Source organism: Nicotiana tomentosiformis, chromosome 9 (assembly GCF_000390325.3).
Source record: "Nicotiana tomentosiformis chromosome 9, ASM39032v3, whole genome shotgun sequence".
Classification (NCBI taxonomy): domain Eukaryota; kingdom Viridiplantae; phylum Streptophyta; class Magnoliopsida; order Solanales; family Solanaceae; genus Nicotiana; species Nicotiana tomentosiformis.
The window spans coordinates 102,031,587-102,048,897 of NC_090820.1; the positions used below are offsets into that span (position 1 = coordinate 102,031,587).

The 17,311-nt window shown below is 39.0% G+C and overlaps 1 protein-coding gene across 1 annotated transcript; it reads right to left on the reverse strand.

Annotated features, from left to right (window-relative positions):
- Window positions 1–1,573: 1,573 nt before the first annotated feature.
- LOC104115595 (protein GID8 homolog) lies at window positions 1,574–16,494 on the reverse strand. The gene is made up of 6 exons (XM_070185811.1): window positions 16,186–16,494; window positions 13,823–13,982; window positions 13,613–13,719; window positions 2,813–2,944; window positions 2,088–2,244; window positions 1,574–1,879 (listed from the first exon to the last, which is right to left on the reverse strand). Exons 1-6 carry the CDS (start codon window positions 16,234–16,236, stop codon window positions 1,758–1,760), a joined length of 729 nt encoding a protein of 242 aa, XP_070041912.1. The 5' UTR covers window positions 16,237–16,494; the 3' UTR covers window positions 1,574–1,757.
- Window positions 16,495–17,311: the final 817 nt, after the last annotated feature.

Sequence of the window (17,311 nt, forward strand, 5' to 3'; positions counted from 1 at the left end):
GGGGTTTCTTGGTTTTCTTTATTATATCATGGGTGGATTTGTGAGAAGTTTTTTATGGATAAACAACTATAGCAAGAAACAATGCAAGTGTTTATTTGGTAGAATGAGAGCAGCAGTAAAGAAAGCAGTGAAAAGCAATGGTGAAAGCAAAAGACAAGTTAAATTTCAGTATGATCCTTTAAGTTATGCTCTTAACTTTGATGATGGAAGCTTTAATTTGGGAATGAGAGATAGGATATTACACCAACAAGCTACTAAACTTCAGACTTGTTCTAAAACTAGTACTACTGCATTGGTTTATGTATTATGGGTGGAGACCTAAGAAGTCTTACCAATTCATTTGGTTGATTTCAGCTTCAATGTTACTCATTTTATTTGAATAGTTTGAGCTTTAATTTATGATACATTACTGCAGTCATTCTTTTCTTTTTAATAATGATAGTATTGGATCAGCTTACGCACATCTTGGTATTCTACCGAGCATGCTATTTCTCACCAGTACACACCAATACCAACCAAGGTGGTTGTTCAGTAAGTCCTACCCCTGATAGACGCGCTTTGTCAAATAAGAGAGGATCTTAGGCCGAACAGATCACCGGCTCCGAACGCCTGCAATCGTGACTTTAGTTCAGGTGGTGTGAGGTGGGAGAGAAGGGAGGTCACAATTGGGGTTCCAAGCTTAGACAGATGGAAAATATTATTCCCTTAAATTTAAAAAAATTGTGGTGGGTTCCTATTGTTGCCAACAAGTGAGGTATAATTAGGATGATATAGTGTAGGGGTTTAGAAATTCAAACCTATGGCATTCATGCAACTAGGAATACAAATCTTGGTGGTTCTGTTTATATTAGGGGCATATATAACATATGATTTCAATACATCCTCAAACATATGTAGTGAGCAAATGAAACTTCATAAGAACCAGTTCGATATACCAAAAAGAAAAAAATTGAAGAATTTGGGTGTGTTTGGTACGAAGTAAAATATTTTTCAATTTTGTCCATTTGGTTGGCTTAAATGTTTTGAAAAATATTTTCCTCATGAACTCATTTTACTTCAATTGGAGGAAAATGTTTTCCAAAACTCTTTTTCAACCTTCCTCACCCTATTCCCCATTCCCGCCCTTTTTAGAATAATTAAATTATTGAAGAAAATAAAGGTTGGGTATTGTGTGTGTGTCGGGGGGGGGGGGGAGCAAGGAAACATGGGGACTTGGAGCAAGGGGGCGAGGAGAGTAACATAAAAAAATATTTTCTACTCTCTAACCAAACACTAAAATATTTTTCGGAAAAAGTTTTCCACTCACCAACCAAACAAGGAAAAATAAGTGATAATACCACTTATTTTCCATGAAAACATTTTCCTTCGTACCAAACACACCCTTTGTCCTAAAGTTTTGATTGATTTCTCAAATGGGTTCCAATGTATGTGTCTTTATTTTGAAGATTGAGAGATGAATGGATGAGATTCATAAGTTATGTTTGGTTAGTTAGGGAGCTTTGCATGAGATTCAAAAGCTTATTTTCTTTGTATGTTTTCCACAAATTCCATAGACATGTTATGATATGAAAAGTACAAACTAAATTTATGTAACCTTTGATACGATAAGAAAGTAAACTATGTTCATTTACATAGTATAAACAGACACATACTTCAATCTAAGAAAACCATAATAAGCAGCTATAGTTCTTGAAAGTAGAAACAACATCTTGATACAGGCAACTTGAATCATGCATCAAGGAACATACAGTCATCCTTCAAAGAGCAGGATCTTCCAGTGCAGCAGTCGATAAATCATTTATGCGCGGATAAACGGCTTTTTCACCAAGCTGGTTTTGTGCCCATATTAACATCTTCAATAGACTAGGAAGCTTTGGATCTGTTTAATCAAGATAAATCATATTAACATCTTCAATATTTATGGATCTTTTATACATAAATATTCTCAATTAGGTCGCATCACACAAGTATCTTTTCTTTGATTCGATGTCCCAAAAAATAAAAAGAACAAAAGATTTTTCTCATATCTTCACAGAGAGATGAGAAGAATGACTAGCAACGTGATCGTTAATGAAAAGGAGACTAACCTTTTTCATGGCTTTGGCTAGTGAGGATTGCAGCATTTACCTCACTTGCGGTCTTTAGCCGCTGTGATACATCTAGAAGCTCTCCGACGGGGCAGTTGGATACATCTTCAAAGGCCAATAATGCAACAGTTTTCTCCAATTCTTCTAAGAAACTTTGCTGCAGAAAAGCAATTAAATCAATCATGTAATAAAGTGGTCGGGTTACATATAGGATTACGCCATCCAAAGCTTTTCTCTGAGAGTGAAAGTTGGTGTTAATCTCAAGCCGAGTCATCAGATGACAAAAGTAGATTTTGCCTCGCGTCCCATAATGCTCGGTAGCCTCCCCAACCTCTCCTAGGGAAGCCAACCAAGAGCAAGGACCCCTGGCGTCAGCGGCTTAGGCATGGAGACAGGGAAGATCACTTAAAAATTCAATAATCCTTTCAAATACTAAATTCCTACTTACATTTCCAAATATATGTAATTTACAAGATTAAACAGTCATCTAGATCAGGCTTGTATTGCCTTTTTTTAGGCATCCCCATGCATGAAATGCTCCCTAGCTAGTGAATGAGTGGGAACAGAGGACATACGCCAATCGCAGCCTTCCCCTTACATTTCTGCAAAGGGTGTTCAAGCCTCAAACTCGTGGCCTACATGTTACTAAAGGAGCAACTCTGACATTGGCTAAAAAGCACAATTTTAGGGAAATCAAGAGGAGAGATCTATAAATTAATAGTTACATTTTCCTCTCCTCTCGGAGCGAGCTCCTCTTGAGCGAACTCCAAAGCCTCCTCAAGCTTCCCATTCCTTATCAACTCTATCAGCCTTTGTTGCTGGAGGTGGAAAAAGAGCTGGGGGTTTGTATCCAGGATCTGCATCCAAGAAGGTAAAACTATGTTATAATCAATCAAAATTATTAAGTGTATTATATCAACCTAAGTTGCAATTCACAATAAGTGGGCGTTCATTTTGCAAAATTTACTCCCGAGTCTGAAGAATCTCTTAATTAGTAAGTTCTTTAGATGATACAAGAGAAAGTTACAAGAAACGCAAAGGCAAAGCACACATGCTACAAATATGCACTTGCAGCACATAACAATAAAAAAAGGGCAGCCTGGAGCTTAGTGCAAGCTCCCGCTATGCGCGGGGTCCGGGGAAGGGCCGGACCACAAGGGTCTATAGCACGCAGCCTTACCCTGCATTTCTGCAAGAGGCTGTTTTCACGGCTTGAACCCGTGACCTCCTGGTCACATGACAGCAACTTTACCAGTTACGCCAAGGGCAGCACATAACAATAAAACAAAGAAAAGATAAAAGAGAGAAGCACCTACCATAATTTTTTTCCTAGCGTAAGCTTAGGTTTATCACATCCCTGATCTGATTTATAAGTGATAATGGCTATATGGAAGCAATGAATTCTCTTCAATCTGGGGTCTTTTACGATGCATAATAATACAAATTAGAAAACACATGCCCATGTAGAAAGTAAACTCATGGTCCCTCTTGGTCTCGTTGAAATTCTTACTAGAGAAGGAAAGTTGAAAGTTTCACATAGCGAGCATCTCATCTAAGTTCAGATCAAAGGAGGAAGTCGAGGCTTTGGATAGAAAGGATCTCTGTTACCCAGACAGTTCACAGATAGAATGGCTATGATCGAGAGGAAGCACTTCATTTTTATGCACTATTTCCTTGAAAAATTAGGATACAGAGTTCGGTTCAATTTTCAATATACAAAATTCCATTACTTCTTCAAGACTCTAGTTACCTTCCAGATAAAAGCACAGAACACGATAAGAAACATCAAGTAGACGCTTATATATGTTGTCTGCAGAAAAAGAAATTCAGAGTACTACATTTTACACCAAATAGAGGGCATTTTTTGTTCAAATTCACGGGAAACAAATATTATTTCTGTCCAAAAATTACTCCAATTGCAAACAAAACTTTTGTTCTGTTCATAGAAGGACCTTTCGTCCTCAACTTTTTGTTCCTTTTTCATTTCTATCCACAAAATCCTCCTTTAATCCCACAAAACTAGAACAATAGAAAAGAGAAGGTAAAAAGTTACTACAACATTCAATCTCAAACTAGTTCGGATCGTCTATATAAATCCTATATATTATTATGCTCTATCTAGAGCCGTTCCACTCCACTTCTTTCTAATTTGTCTTTTAGGAGAAGAACTAATTATTCTTTAAATCTCATACATATCCTTAACATGCCATACAATAACCAAACTAAAAAGTAAAAAGACTCCTGATTAACAATAAACATAACCTAATGCAAGTGTGCCTTCTCTTTAATCACAATTAGTTTGCATCGCCTATATTATCCTTTGTCATATCTAAGTTATATGAATGCACCGAAAGTGTAAGCAAAATTTTACACTATGAGTGTATTTTGACCTTTTATAGAAGATTGCTTCCTTTTTAAAAAGATTTCCAATTAATGTTTGTATGGAAAATTACGTTCAATTGCCTTTTTAAATGAAGTGTGCGTAGAACTTATACTCAAATGAAATCTGCTTGGATTAGAAAGATATTAAGTGTTCCAAGATTCTTCATCAAAAAAAAGGAAGTGTTCCGTGACAACATCCCTGCATGTGATTTTATGTCTATTGCATACTATTTTAACACTTCCAATCATTGTGTTACACCTACAGAGTACAGACTAGTGCATTTGGAAGTTTACGTGGGACATGAACAATCAATCTCAGGCACCTTCTCCTATTATTTTCTCTATATGTACTACTTGCACCTTCTATCTAATATAATCATTTTTAATCTTGTCTAATCTTGGATGACCATATATCCATCTTAAAAACTGTATTCTTGCGACACTCGTCCTGCGAATATGTTGTGTCTCCTCCCATATAATACTTTTAATCTCATGACCATTTTATGAAATTTGTCTTTCACTCTGGTAGGTATCTTCCTATCAAATACACTACGCATAGCACGGCCCAATTTCAGTCATCATATTTGATTCTATATGTTGCATTTCACTGGATATCTGGCTTCTTTTTTTCTTTTGAAAAGGAAAAATCAGAATTCACTGAGGTGTAACCGTGTAACATATACAATCAATTATGATATCTGATGTTTGCATTTAAAAATCGCAATCTCATTTAGTCTTACCTCAATGTCATTCTTCTTATGTGGGATAAATTGAAGACGACAAGTATAAGTTTGCTCTAATCAAACTAACAAGATACCAAATAGAGGATAAAATCTTCAAATTTCCTTAATATTTTTTAACCATATTAAAGAAGTGTTATACATATAGCCACGCTCATATCTTTTGGATGCTGATGCAAATTTCACGAATGTGCAGGAAAAGCACCTTGTCCGAGATGGACATATAGATATATAAGTGATATATTAAAACTTAAAAGAAAAGGCAGGTGGGCACAATAGCCCCTCCAAGCCAAGTATTTACGTACTCTGACCCTGATAGCAAATAAGCTAGCCCAGTTTTTCACCACTATTTTCATGGAAGCATTTAGAAATTTCTATTACTTATCCCTGCTGCAAGCACCGGTGAGCATCACAGAAAAACTGGAAAGACTTCAAAGGAACTTTCTATGGGATGCGGCGGATGGAACTAGAAAGTTTCATCTAGTGAATTGGCAAACAGTCACTTCCCCAAAGAAGTGGGGTGGACTTGAAGTGAAAGACCTTAGGGTATTTAACAGAGCTTTAATGGGAAAGTGGCTGTGGAGATTCGAGGTAGAAGAGCATGCTCTATGGAGGGAGGTCATAGTAGAAAAGTATGATTCAACGGGAGGGGGGTGGAGGACCAAGGCGATCACAACACCTTTCGGGTGTGGCATGTGGAGGAGTATCATGAAGAATTGGGAAGCATTCAGTGGCAACATCACTTACAGGGTGGGAGATGGAAGGAGAATCAGCTTTTGGAATCATAGGTGGTGTGGAGAGGATTCTTTGAGGGTCTCCTTCCCCCACGTCTTCAGAGTTTCAAACCAGAAGGAACTGATGGTCCAACAGATTCGCAAGGAGCAGGAAGGGAGGGTAGTATGGGACCTCTCATTCAGGAGGAACATGCAAGATTGGGAGATTGCGGAGCTTCAAGTTTTGTTGGCACTGCTATACGGGCAAGACATGCTCCAGCCATCCTGCGACTCTTGGAGATGGGGCTTGCGTGGCGATGGTTTGTTCACCGTAAAGTCTTTTTACCAGAGTATGTTGGTGAGAGAGGAGACCACTTTTCCATACTCCTCGATCTGGATTCCTAGGGCGCCCACGAAGGTGTGCTTTTTTGCATGGCTAGCGGCAAGTGGAGTGATCTTGACTGCTGAAAATCTCCGAAAAAGGGGAATTACACTTGTTAGTTGGTGCTACATGTGTAAAAGCTCGGGAGAAGAAGTTGATCACCTTATGTTGCATTGCCCTGTGTCCTCAGCTTTGTGGAGGGCAATCCTGAATCTCTTTGGTGTTCAATGGGTGATGCCAAGCACTGTAAAGGAAATGTTATATAGCTGGGGCAGTTTTCGTAGAAGAAGAAAGCAAAAGGCATGGAAATTCGCTCCGTTAGCTCTCATGTGGGTAGTATGGGGGGAGAAAAATAGGAGAGCTTTTGAGGAGATTGAGTCTCCTTTTTCACATCTTAAGAATAGTCTTTTATCTTTGATCGCTTTTTGGTGCACTCACTTAGCCCCTACTTGTATAGAAGATTGGGCGTCCTTTGTAGAGAATCATGTTTTGATGTAAATTCTCTACGTCTTTGGTATACTTTGTGTACACGGGAGTTCTCCCCCTTTTGATTAATACAATTTACCTTATCAAAATGTGTAGTGTAGTACTCATTCTATATTATCTACTTTATGGAATTAAAAGAAAAAATATAAATTGCACCAAGGTTGTCGCCCACTAGTCATTGAAGTGGGAGAAAACACATGGAGTCTGTATACGGTTAAGATCGGTTTCGACCTTCGTATGATTAGTCAAGATTGGAACATAATGGACCGAAGATCATCTTCATAATATCGGGTATGAGATCCGAAGCCAGGTTACCGAGCTCAAATTTATGGGACCGATCAAATAACGAGCTCGAAGTCATTACCGAGCCTGAATCCAAATCGAACTATGAAGTGAAGCGGTGTCGTCGAGCTTAAGAGCCAAAAACCAATCAATATCGAGCCCGATTCGATACCGAACCAATATCGAGCTCGAGTTAATATCGAGCTCTAAATCTGAAAATCGACCAATACCGAATCCGACCAAGATCGAGCCAAGAGACAAGAATCGTTACAGCCGCACTAAGGGAGAGAATCTCAGCGGAAATTAGGGAAAAGCTAATCTATCATGGGATCCCCACTATGTATTTTTAATTATATCTAAAATAGGATTCCTCCACTATAAGAGGGATAGCTACTATTTCTGTAAGGGATCCAACATTGAAGGCATTCTTACACTCTCATATTATTCACAGAGAAAAACATACCGATATTCATATAGAGATTATACTTTTTTGGGCTTAGTACATTGATTTATCTTGCTTGTTCATAAAATATTTTCTACTCAACTTGGTTTGTATTTCATTCTTTATAAGTCAATATTCAATATATTTCTACCTACTTTCCGATTTGTGTCGAGTTATACCACGTATCCTTAGAACTACGTATAAATTCAACTCTATCCGTTTTTCGGGTAAACAGTTTGGCGCCCACCGTGAGGCTAAGGATAACAGTGATTGTTTGGTACGAATCTCTACAAAACACACCATTTTACACTTGCTCTTGGAAGTATCTTTAATTTCAGGTTGAAAACGACGAATTCTCAATTAATGGCCCTACCTATCGACAACAAAGTTGGCCTTCAAGATGAGAACAACAACTTAACCCCCGAGGGTGGAAGGCCACTCGTCGATCCCGTTGGAGCTCGGGTCAAAGAGCCAATAGACGTCAATTCACATGCGGCCATGGAGGCGAACCAACGTTCCGACCCTGAAAATAGAATTCATGGTGGAACTCGGTATGCAACTCGAAATACCCAAAACGCTGAGGAAAACGAAATCAGTTTGCGTATGATCTTCGAGATGTTGCAAGCTCAACAAGCAGCAATAGCCCAGTTGCAGAGCCAAACCCAGGCACCGACCAGACTCGAGCCCAGTCCACCCCAAGAAGTCACCCACAAAACGGGGCCAGCTATAGTAAGGTCAAATGAGCAAGAATCGGGGACTAATCCCGAAATTGTTAAGATGCTCGAAGAACTGACAAAACGAATAGAGTTAGGAGAAAGGAGGATCGAGGCAAACGACAAAAAAGTGAAAACATATAACTCCAGGGTTGATCAAATCCCGGGGGCACCACCGATATTGAAGGGCTTAGATTCCAAAAAATTCATACAAAAGCCTTTCCCCCCGAGCGCGGCTCCTAAACCGATCCCAAAGAAGTTTCGCATGCCCGAGATTCCTAAATATAATGGAACGACCGACCCCAACGAACATGTCACCTCTTACATATGTGCCATCAAAGGGAACGATCTAGAGGATGATGAGATCGAATCTGTATTATTGAAAAAATTCGGTGAAACCCAGTCAAAGGGAGAAATGATATGGTATCATAATTTACCGTCCAACTCTATTGATTCTTTTTCTATGCTTGCAGATTCTTTCGTAAAAGCACATGCTGGGGCCATAAAGGTCGAGACCAGGAAGTCGGACCTATTCAAGGTAAGACAAAAGGATAACGAGATGTTAAGAGAATTCGTATCTCGTTTCCAAATGGAGCGAATGGATCTACCATCAGTCACAGACGATTGGGCTGTTCAAGCTTTCACTCAAGGTCTAAACGAACGAAACTCGATGGCTTCACGGCGGCTGAAGCATAACCTGATCGAGTACCCAGCTATTATTTGGGTCGATGTGTACAATCGGTATCAATCCAAAATAAGAGTCGAAGACGACCAATCGGGTTCTGGGTTCGATATTAAAAGGGATATCGACCAAGAACCAAGGTCAAACAAGGATCGATACCGGTCGTATAACGGATATCGTAGGGGTAGCGAACCTTCACGCAACCCCGTACGAGGCGAAAAGAGAAATGATCGAGGCCAAGGGCCTCGGGGGCTGATGAACAGGAATGGGTTCGACAGGCATACTGGACCTAAGGAAGCACCTCGGTTATCGGAGTATAACTTCAGCATCGATGCATCCGCTATAGTATCGGCTATCGGACGCATCAAAAATACTAAATGGCCTCGATCTATGCAGACCGATCCTGCCGAGAGGAATCCCAATCAAATGTGCGAATATCATGGCACTCATGGCCACAGAACGGAAGATTGCAGGCAACTAAGAGAGGAGGTAGCTCGGTTATTCAACAAAAGGCACATTCGAGAATTTTTAAGTGACAGGGCCAAAAATCATTTCAAAAACAGGAATTTCAATAGACAAAACGAACAAGAAGAGCCACAACACATCATCAACATGATCATTGGTGGGATCGATACCCCCAGGGGCCAGTGCTTAAATGCACTAAGATGTCGGTTGTAAGAGAAAAGCGATCCCGGACTCAGGATTACACCCTTGAAGGAACCTTGTCCTTTAATAACGAAGACGCAGAAGGAATCATGCAACCACATAACGATGCACTGGTAATATTTGTACTTATGAATAAAACTCAAGTTAAACGTGTGTTAATTGATCTAGGTAGTTCGGCCAACATCATGCGATCAAGGGTCGTACAGCAACACGGTCTACAAGACCAGGTCGTGCCCGCAACCTTGGTACTAAACGGATTCAATATAGCATGTGAAACTACTAAGGGCGAAATAATCTTGCCAGTTAACGTGGCCGGAACCATCCAAGAAACAAAGTTCCACGTGATCGAAGGCGATATGAGATATAACGCCCTGTTCGGAAGGTCGTGGATCCACAATATGGGGGTTATACCCTCGACCCTCCACCAGGTTTTGAAGTTCCCAACATCGAAGGGAATCAAAACGGTTTACGGGGAGCAACCGGCCGCAAAAGAAATGTTTGCCGTCGATGAAGTGATTCCGATATCATCACTATTATCAACAAAAGGATCGGATTCGAAGGAGGAACGAAATACCAAATAGCAATTACAAACGTCAGCTTCGACCCAATTAGAGAATCATAAGACTGACGAAGATGATGAACATAGGATCCCTCGATCTTTCGTGGTTCCCGATGATTCCGACGTCACCCAATCAACAATCGAAGAACTGGAGCAAGTCATACTAGTCGAATATTTGCCCGAACGAAAGGCATACCTGGACACGGGGTTAGATCCCGAGCTCAGGAGAAAGCTTATTCAATTTCTTATAGCTAACATAGACTGTTTCGCTTGGTCCCATCTTGACATGACAGGGATCCCACCGGGAATCACCACTCATAAGCTAAGCTTAGACCCAAAATTCCACCCGGTAAAACAAAAAAGAAGGCCCCAGTCCGAGGTCAAACACGCCTTCATCAAAGACGAGGTAACCAAACTCCTTAAAATAGAAGAGTCCATTCGGGAAGTAAAGTACCCTGCATGGCTAGCAAATGTGGTGGTATTCCCTAAAAAGGGGAACAAACTTAGAATGTGTATAGATTATAAAGACCTGAATAAAGCATGCCCTAAGAACTCTTTTCCTTTGCCTAATATCGATCGTATGATCGATGCCATGGCCGGCCACGAGACTCTCAGTTTTCTCGATGCCTATTCCGGATACAACCAAATACAGATGAACCCGGAGGATCAGGAAAAGACCTCATTTATCACTAAGTACGTGACCTACTGTTATAATGTAATGCCATTTGGCCTAAAAAATGCTGGTGCAACTTATCAACGCCTAGTAAACAGAATGTTCGAAAAGCAAATAAAAAAATCAATGGAAGTTTATATTGATGACATATTAGTTAAATCCCTGTGAGCAGAGGACCATTTAAAGCATTTGCAGGAAACTTTCGACATACTAAGGGAGTACAATATGAAGCTCAATCCCGAAAAGCAAATGGGCCATAAAGATTGGCAGGTACGACATCGAGTATCGACCTTGAACTGCCATCAAATCTCAAATCTTAGCGGACTTCGTGGCTGACTTTACGCCGGCCTTCTTACCCGAGATTGAAAAAGTATTACTGATAAAATCGGGTATCTCTTCGGGAGTCTGGACCCTCTTTACGGACGGTGCCTCGAACGCAAAGGGGTTCGGACTGGGCATCGTACTAAAATCGCCCGCAGGTAATGTAGTTAGACAGTCTATTAAAACTACAAAATTGACTAACAATGAGGCCGAGTATGAGGCCGTGATTGCAGGTCTCGAACTAGCCAGAAGTTTGGGAGCCGAGGTTGAGGCTAAATGTGATTCCCTCCTCGTGGTAAATCAAGTCAACGGGACTTTTGAAGTCCGAGAAGATCGAATGCAGAGGTACTTGGATAAATTACTTCTTTGTCCTCCCAGTTGCAATCTTTCCTTAACTGTTCAAAATGGCCCTCGGTTATCGAGCACATATACCTCGATACTGGCTCGCATCGACCAGGAACCGGCGAAGCTTTGTCGATCTTAAAATCGAAGGTAAGAACACACCCCCCGGGAACACACTCCTCAGGTCGTGGCTCCACCGGTGTTTTGTCGCCAACGAGCCGCGAAGAGGAAGCTTTTTCTTTCTAAGGAACGGTTTTTGACGTTTTCGCCATTGGGATTTGAAGATAGAGGAAGATGACAAGATTTGGTGTTCTGAAGAGGGATTTTGCAGTGAAAATCACAAATTTACTGATGAAGAACTCAGAAGATACGAAAGGGAACTTAGAATATTTGGAGATGTAAAGGTAAAAAGTGGTAAAAAGAGAGGCTATTTATAGGGTTGGCAATGACGGTTCAATGTCAACAATGGCCGACCATCGTCTGACACGCATTTAATGCCTTGGTAAACTGAACCGACGGGACATCTATCATGTACGTCGTGGTCGGGCTCGATACAAATGTCAGTTTGAATCGAGCCATGCCGTTGGAAAATTATGTCGTTTCTCGCCACATTCTTCCCGAGAAACGAGGGGGCTATCTGTATACGGTCAAAACCGGTTTCGACTTTCGTATGATTAGTCAAGATTGGAACATAATAGACCGAAGGTTATCTTCGTAATATCAGGTATGAGATCCGAAGCCAGGTTACCGAGCTCAAATTTCTGGGACCGATCAAATACCAAGCTCGAAGTCATTACCGAGCCCGAGTCCAAATCGAACTATGAAGTGAAGCGGTGTCGTCGAGCTTAAGAGCCAGAGACCGACCAATATCGAGCCCGATTCGATACCAAGCCCCGAGCCAATATTGAGCTCGAGTCAATATCGAGCTCGAGTTAATATCGAGCTCTAAATCTGGAAATCGACCAATACCGAATCCGACCAAGATCGAGCCAAGAGACAAGAGCCGTTACAGCCGCACTAAGGGAGAGAATCTCAGCGGAAATTAGGAAAAAGCTAATCTATCATGGGATCCCCACTATGTATTTTTAATTATATCTAAAATAGGATTCCTCCACTATAAGAGGATAGCTACTATTTCTGTAAGGGATCCAACATTGAAGGCATTCTTACACTCTCATATTATTCACAGAGAAAAACATACCGATATTCATATAGAGATTATCCTTTTTTGGGCTTAGTACATTGATTCATCTTGCTTGTTCATAAAATATTTTTCACTCAACTTGATTTGTATTTCATTCTTTATAAGTCAATATTCAATATATTTCTACCTACTTTCCGATTTGTGCCGAGTTATACCACGTATCCTTAGAACTACGTATAAATTCAACTTTATCCGTTTTTCGGGTAAACAAAATCACAGGTTCAAATCTCAATGGAGGCAAAAAAAAAGTATTCCCTTCGTTTCAATTTATATGACACACCTTGACTTGGCTCGTAGTTTAAGAAAAAAAGAGAAACTTTTCAAATTTGTGGTCTTCAAAGTATAAAGAGTGAAGCCTTGTGTCTATAACATTTGTGTGGCTATAAAAGCTTCTCATTAAGGGAATGAAAATTTTAAAGTTAAATTATTCCCAAATATATAAATATGTCATTCTTTTTTAAACGGACTAATAAAGAAAATGTGTCACATAAATTGCAAACGAAGGGCATAGTGATTTCTTCTCATTTACCTAAGCCTTGGTGGGCATAATTACCCGGTACCTATGTTGATGGGAGGTAGCAGGTTCCCGGTGGAATAGTCGAGGTGCGTGTAAGCTGGGAAAACCTAAAACGAATACAAATTCATGACTTATCAACGGGGTAGCAAAATAATAAGGTAATTACAACACTAAACTAAGTGTTTCAGGGAACCTAAAACTAAGAGTAAATTCATTAAAGTGGAGGGTACACCTAGCTCATTCAAAACACAATTTCTATTGTGACTGTTATTACCTAACATGACTTCACCATTATGAAATGTCTTTGGCGTCAACTTAGAGAAACTTGCTCCACCCAAATATGATCAAAAGATGAAGATGAATTTGGTTCTGAATAATAAGGACAAAACGCATTCAAAACGGGAAAAAAGAGCATACATACCTCGGGATTCAAATCATTAACCTTCTCAATTGCATCCTCTACATTACCAGCCTGTACTGCCTTTTTAACTGCCATCCGATCAGTGATAGTAGCAAGATCTATATCAGCTATTCATTCATAAGGAGAAGCACAATCTTAGATGTACATATGCAACGGCACAAGTTCATACAATAACATAAAATGAGCAACCAAAAGATGATAGAAGGATACGATCTGTTCCAGATTCCATTCTGAACTTTTCTGCTGCTTCTACATAACCCTCTGTGACTAAAAAGTTCATCACTAATCTATTCATATCTTCTTTTCTAATTTTTACATCACTGAGCCTTTTCTCCCACTCTTCTCTTGTGATTACTTTCTTTGATGTTGCCTGCAAAGGAGGGAAAGGAAAAAATTCAAAATAAAATAAATGTGTCACTGCACCATCTAAACCTGTAAGTTTGGTGGCAGCAAAATTTTATATGAACAAAAAATGAAAAAACAATTACAAGTAAATCCATATGCATCTTTTGGAAAGCCATTCAGCAGTAAGTATCTGACTCATATACATAATTGGACCAGAAATCAACTTAATTGGAATTATCACTACTATATCAAATAACATCAAGTACATTCGAAATCTCACGGGTCGTTTTAGGCAACATTGCTGACTAAGCATCGTAGTCTTAAAACCTTTTAGGATATCAAGGCTTGATATCCAGAAGAATTGTATGATAAATGACAATGTAATACATAAAACTAAGATAAGTTAGTAAAAATGGAGAAGTGTCACAGAAATGTTAAGCCCTGGAGGTAACCATCAAAGTAAAAAAGAAAGTTCTATAGAACGATTTTAGACCAACATTATTGTAAGGGAGTCTAAGATCCAAAATATCGATAAGATGAGTGTCACATAAACGCGGATGTTAGAATGGCTGAGTTGTCATAGAAAAATGATCACGCCCTAGAAAGTACAAGTAGCATACATGGAGGATACAATGATAACAAGGTCGCTTGAGATGATTCCTCGTGTTCCACATTGAGCTCCAGATGCATCGATCCAAAGTGTGAAATTATGGTGATTGAAGGGGTTAAAAGAGAACAAAGTAAAACAAAATCACATGAAAGAAGTTATCTTGAAGACTTATAATTTCTTAAAGAATCCGTGCACACATAGTGAAAAGAGTATAATGGAAGAGAAAGATATATATTGGTGATACTAACCAGTAAGGATTAAGGTTTAGTCATGTCATAAACTTTACTTCTAGGAGTTCGGGAAGGCTAGAAATAAACAAAGAGTGATAGAAAAGAATAAAATGCTTCCCATGTTCTTTTCTTTCACGTCGGGAGAAGTAGAAGGAGACACCGTGCAAAAACTTAGGTCGTCCAGTAATCTCGTTAGAAGTTACATGCCAGTAAAATATATATATATATATATATATATATATAAAGAACTTCTAGTATTAGAGAACCTAAATAATAGAACATTAGATTGAGATGGGTCTAAATGGAGTGACATAGATAATGATGATTCATATAGCTGACCTAACTATCTTAGGAGTGAGGTGCAACAATAACATTATTTGTTGTGTTGCAGTCCGTGGCGATCCCAGGATTTTGCACAAGCGGATTCATTAAACACGACACCAATATAACAATTGAGATTTGCTCGACTATATTTTTTCTTTTTTTATTCGTGACAACAAAAGAAAGTCATCAATTTAAAGTTGATGTTTTTAGCTTTGGCAGTTGAGCAAGTTTTTTAAATTGACTTGCACGTTTCACGTTACAGAAGAGAAATGAAGTGTTAGGGCTCTAAAGTGAACTTAAAGGGTAGTGCAGCCATACAAACATACCTAATAACCATCAAAAACTAAAGACTGAGTGTTGTTATGTAGACTCGAACGCTGAACCATCTAGAGCATTTGAACCCACTTGACCACTACGCCACAAAGGTGTGCTATGTCAAGTGGATTCATTATTATTAAAATAAAGGTATTGTTTCTATTTCATATGATAATTACATGTATACGTAGTATATTTTTCGACGAAGCGGATTCATTTGAACCCTCTTTGATACACGTGGGTCCGCCCTTGGTTGCAGTATTAGTATCATGAATTTTCTGTGGGTTTAAGTTATGTGGACCGTCGATATAAAAAAGATTTATGCAATCAGGTCATTAGTAACTCTATATGGTAAGATGTTAACTAAGAACCCACTAAATATGGTAAGCGACCTGCTATCTCAAGTTAAATTACATTGATAGTGTAAAGCTTTCAGTGTATAAAACTTAAATCCATTTTCTACATACTCCAGAATCTTTTATATGCATATAATAATATCTAAGTATAACTTAAACATGAAAATCTACAAATCATAACACCCTGAAAAAGGCATTAACGTGATTTCAGATCCGTGTCCTTTATCTTAAACCTACAGCCCTATTATGTACGAACCAATCAATCAACTATGCCTCAAATTAAATTAGTCCAGAGTAAACTATGTATTGCTAAATTTGTATAATTGGCGCAGTGAAAAAATTAAGTCCAAAAAACAAAAGACGTAATTGAGAGGAAAACTGAAAGAACAATACCATGGCTTCGATTTCAGCTAATTGACGAATCACAATCCAGAACAGTGACATCAGTATTCAGAACTACCCATTAAAATTACCGGATCAGTCGCCGGAATTTCCTTTTTGGGTTCCGATTTTAGCCGCCTCCCGGCGGAAATGAAGTTGAATAAATTAACCGGGGGAAACTGAGTAGGGAAATTTCTAGTTTCTCTAAGAATATAAGTAAATATGTTTTATGTGTGCTTAAATTATAGAAGAACTATTTAGGTAAATATGATTCTTTTTATTTTATGAAAATTCTCTCGTGAGACTCAAGATTGGGATTTCCTAGTGAACAATACAAAACATGAATGAATTAAAACAATGTAAAAAAAAATTGTGATTATAATAATTTATTTTATTACATTAGATGCTTGGGTGTGCATATGGCATATATCAAACTCATTAAGTATATGTACGTGGAGCCAAGACTCGAGTAAGAATAGTGAGAGGAGACTCGGATTACTTCGCAATCATGATAGGGTTAAACCAAGGATTAACTCTTAGCTTGTTTTTATTTGTCGTAGTGATGTATGAATTGACAAGGCATATTAAAGGGGAGGTAATATGTATGTAATTTACAAATAACATAGTATTGGTGGGATGAGACACAGGAGGGGGGAGAGTAACTAGACTAGAGGTTTGGAGACACGCCCTAAAGTCTAAAGGTTTCAGATTGAGCAGGACAATATTTGGACTTCAGTGATGCACTGCATGAGGTGGATATGAAAGTCAGGATTGATACACTAGTTATCCCCAAAAAAAGGAAGCTTTAAGTATTTGGGGTCAATAAACCCAAAAAATTAGGAGATTGTTGATTATGTCACGTCATATTTGGAATTTGAGGGATAAAATAGAGGCTAGCATCTGATGTCCTATGTGATAAGAAGGTGTCACCGAGATTTAAAGGTTCTAATAGAGTGGTTGTTAGACTAACTATATTGTATGGAGCAGAATGTTGGTCAGTCAAGAATTCACACATTCAGAAAACAAAAATAGCGAAAATGAGGATTCTTAGAGTGATGTGTGCGCATACTCGGAAAGATAAGATTATAAACGAAGATGTGTGGGGTAAGATGAAAATAGCCTATGTGGTGGAAAGATG

Excerpts from the sequence above, each read along its gene's own strand:
- LOC104115595 (XM_070185811.1), bottom strand. The coding sequence starts at position 16,236 with ATGTCACTGTTCTGGATTGTGATTCGTCAATTAGCTGAAATCGAAGCC. Across the intron at positions 2,945-13,612 it reads TTAATGATTTGAATCCCGAG|ATCCTGGATACAAACCCCCA; the intron begins GTATGTATGCTC and ends TCTTGGATGCAG. Across the intron at positions 1,880-2,087 it reads TAGCCAAAGCCATGAAAAAG|ATCCAAAGCTTCCTAGTCTA; the intron begins GTTAGTCTCCTT and ends TTGATTAAACAG.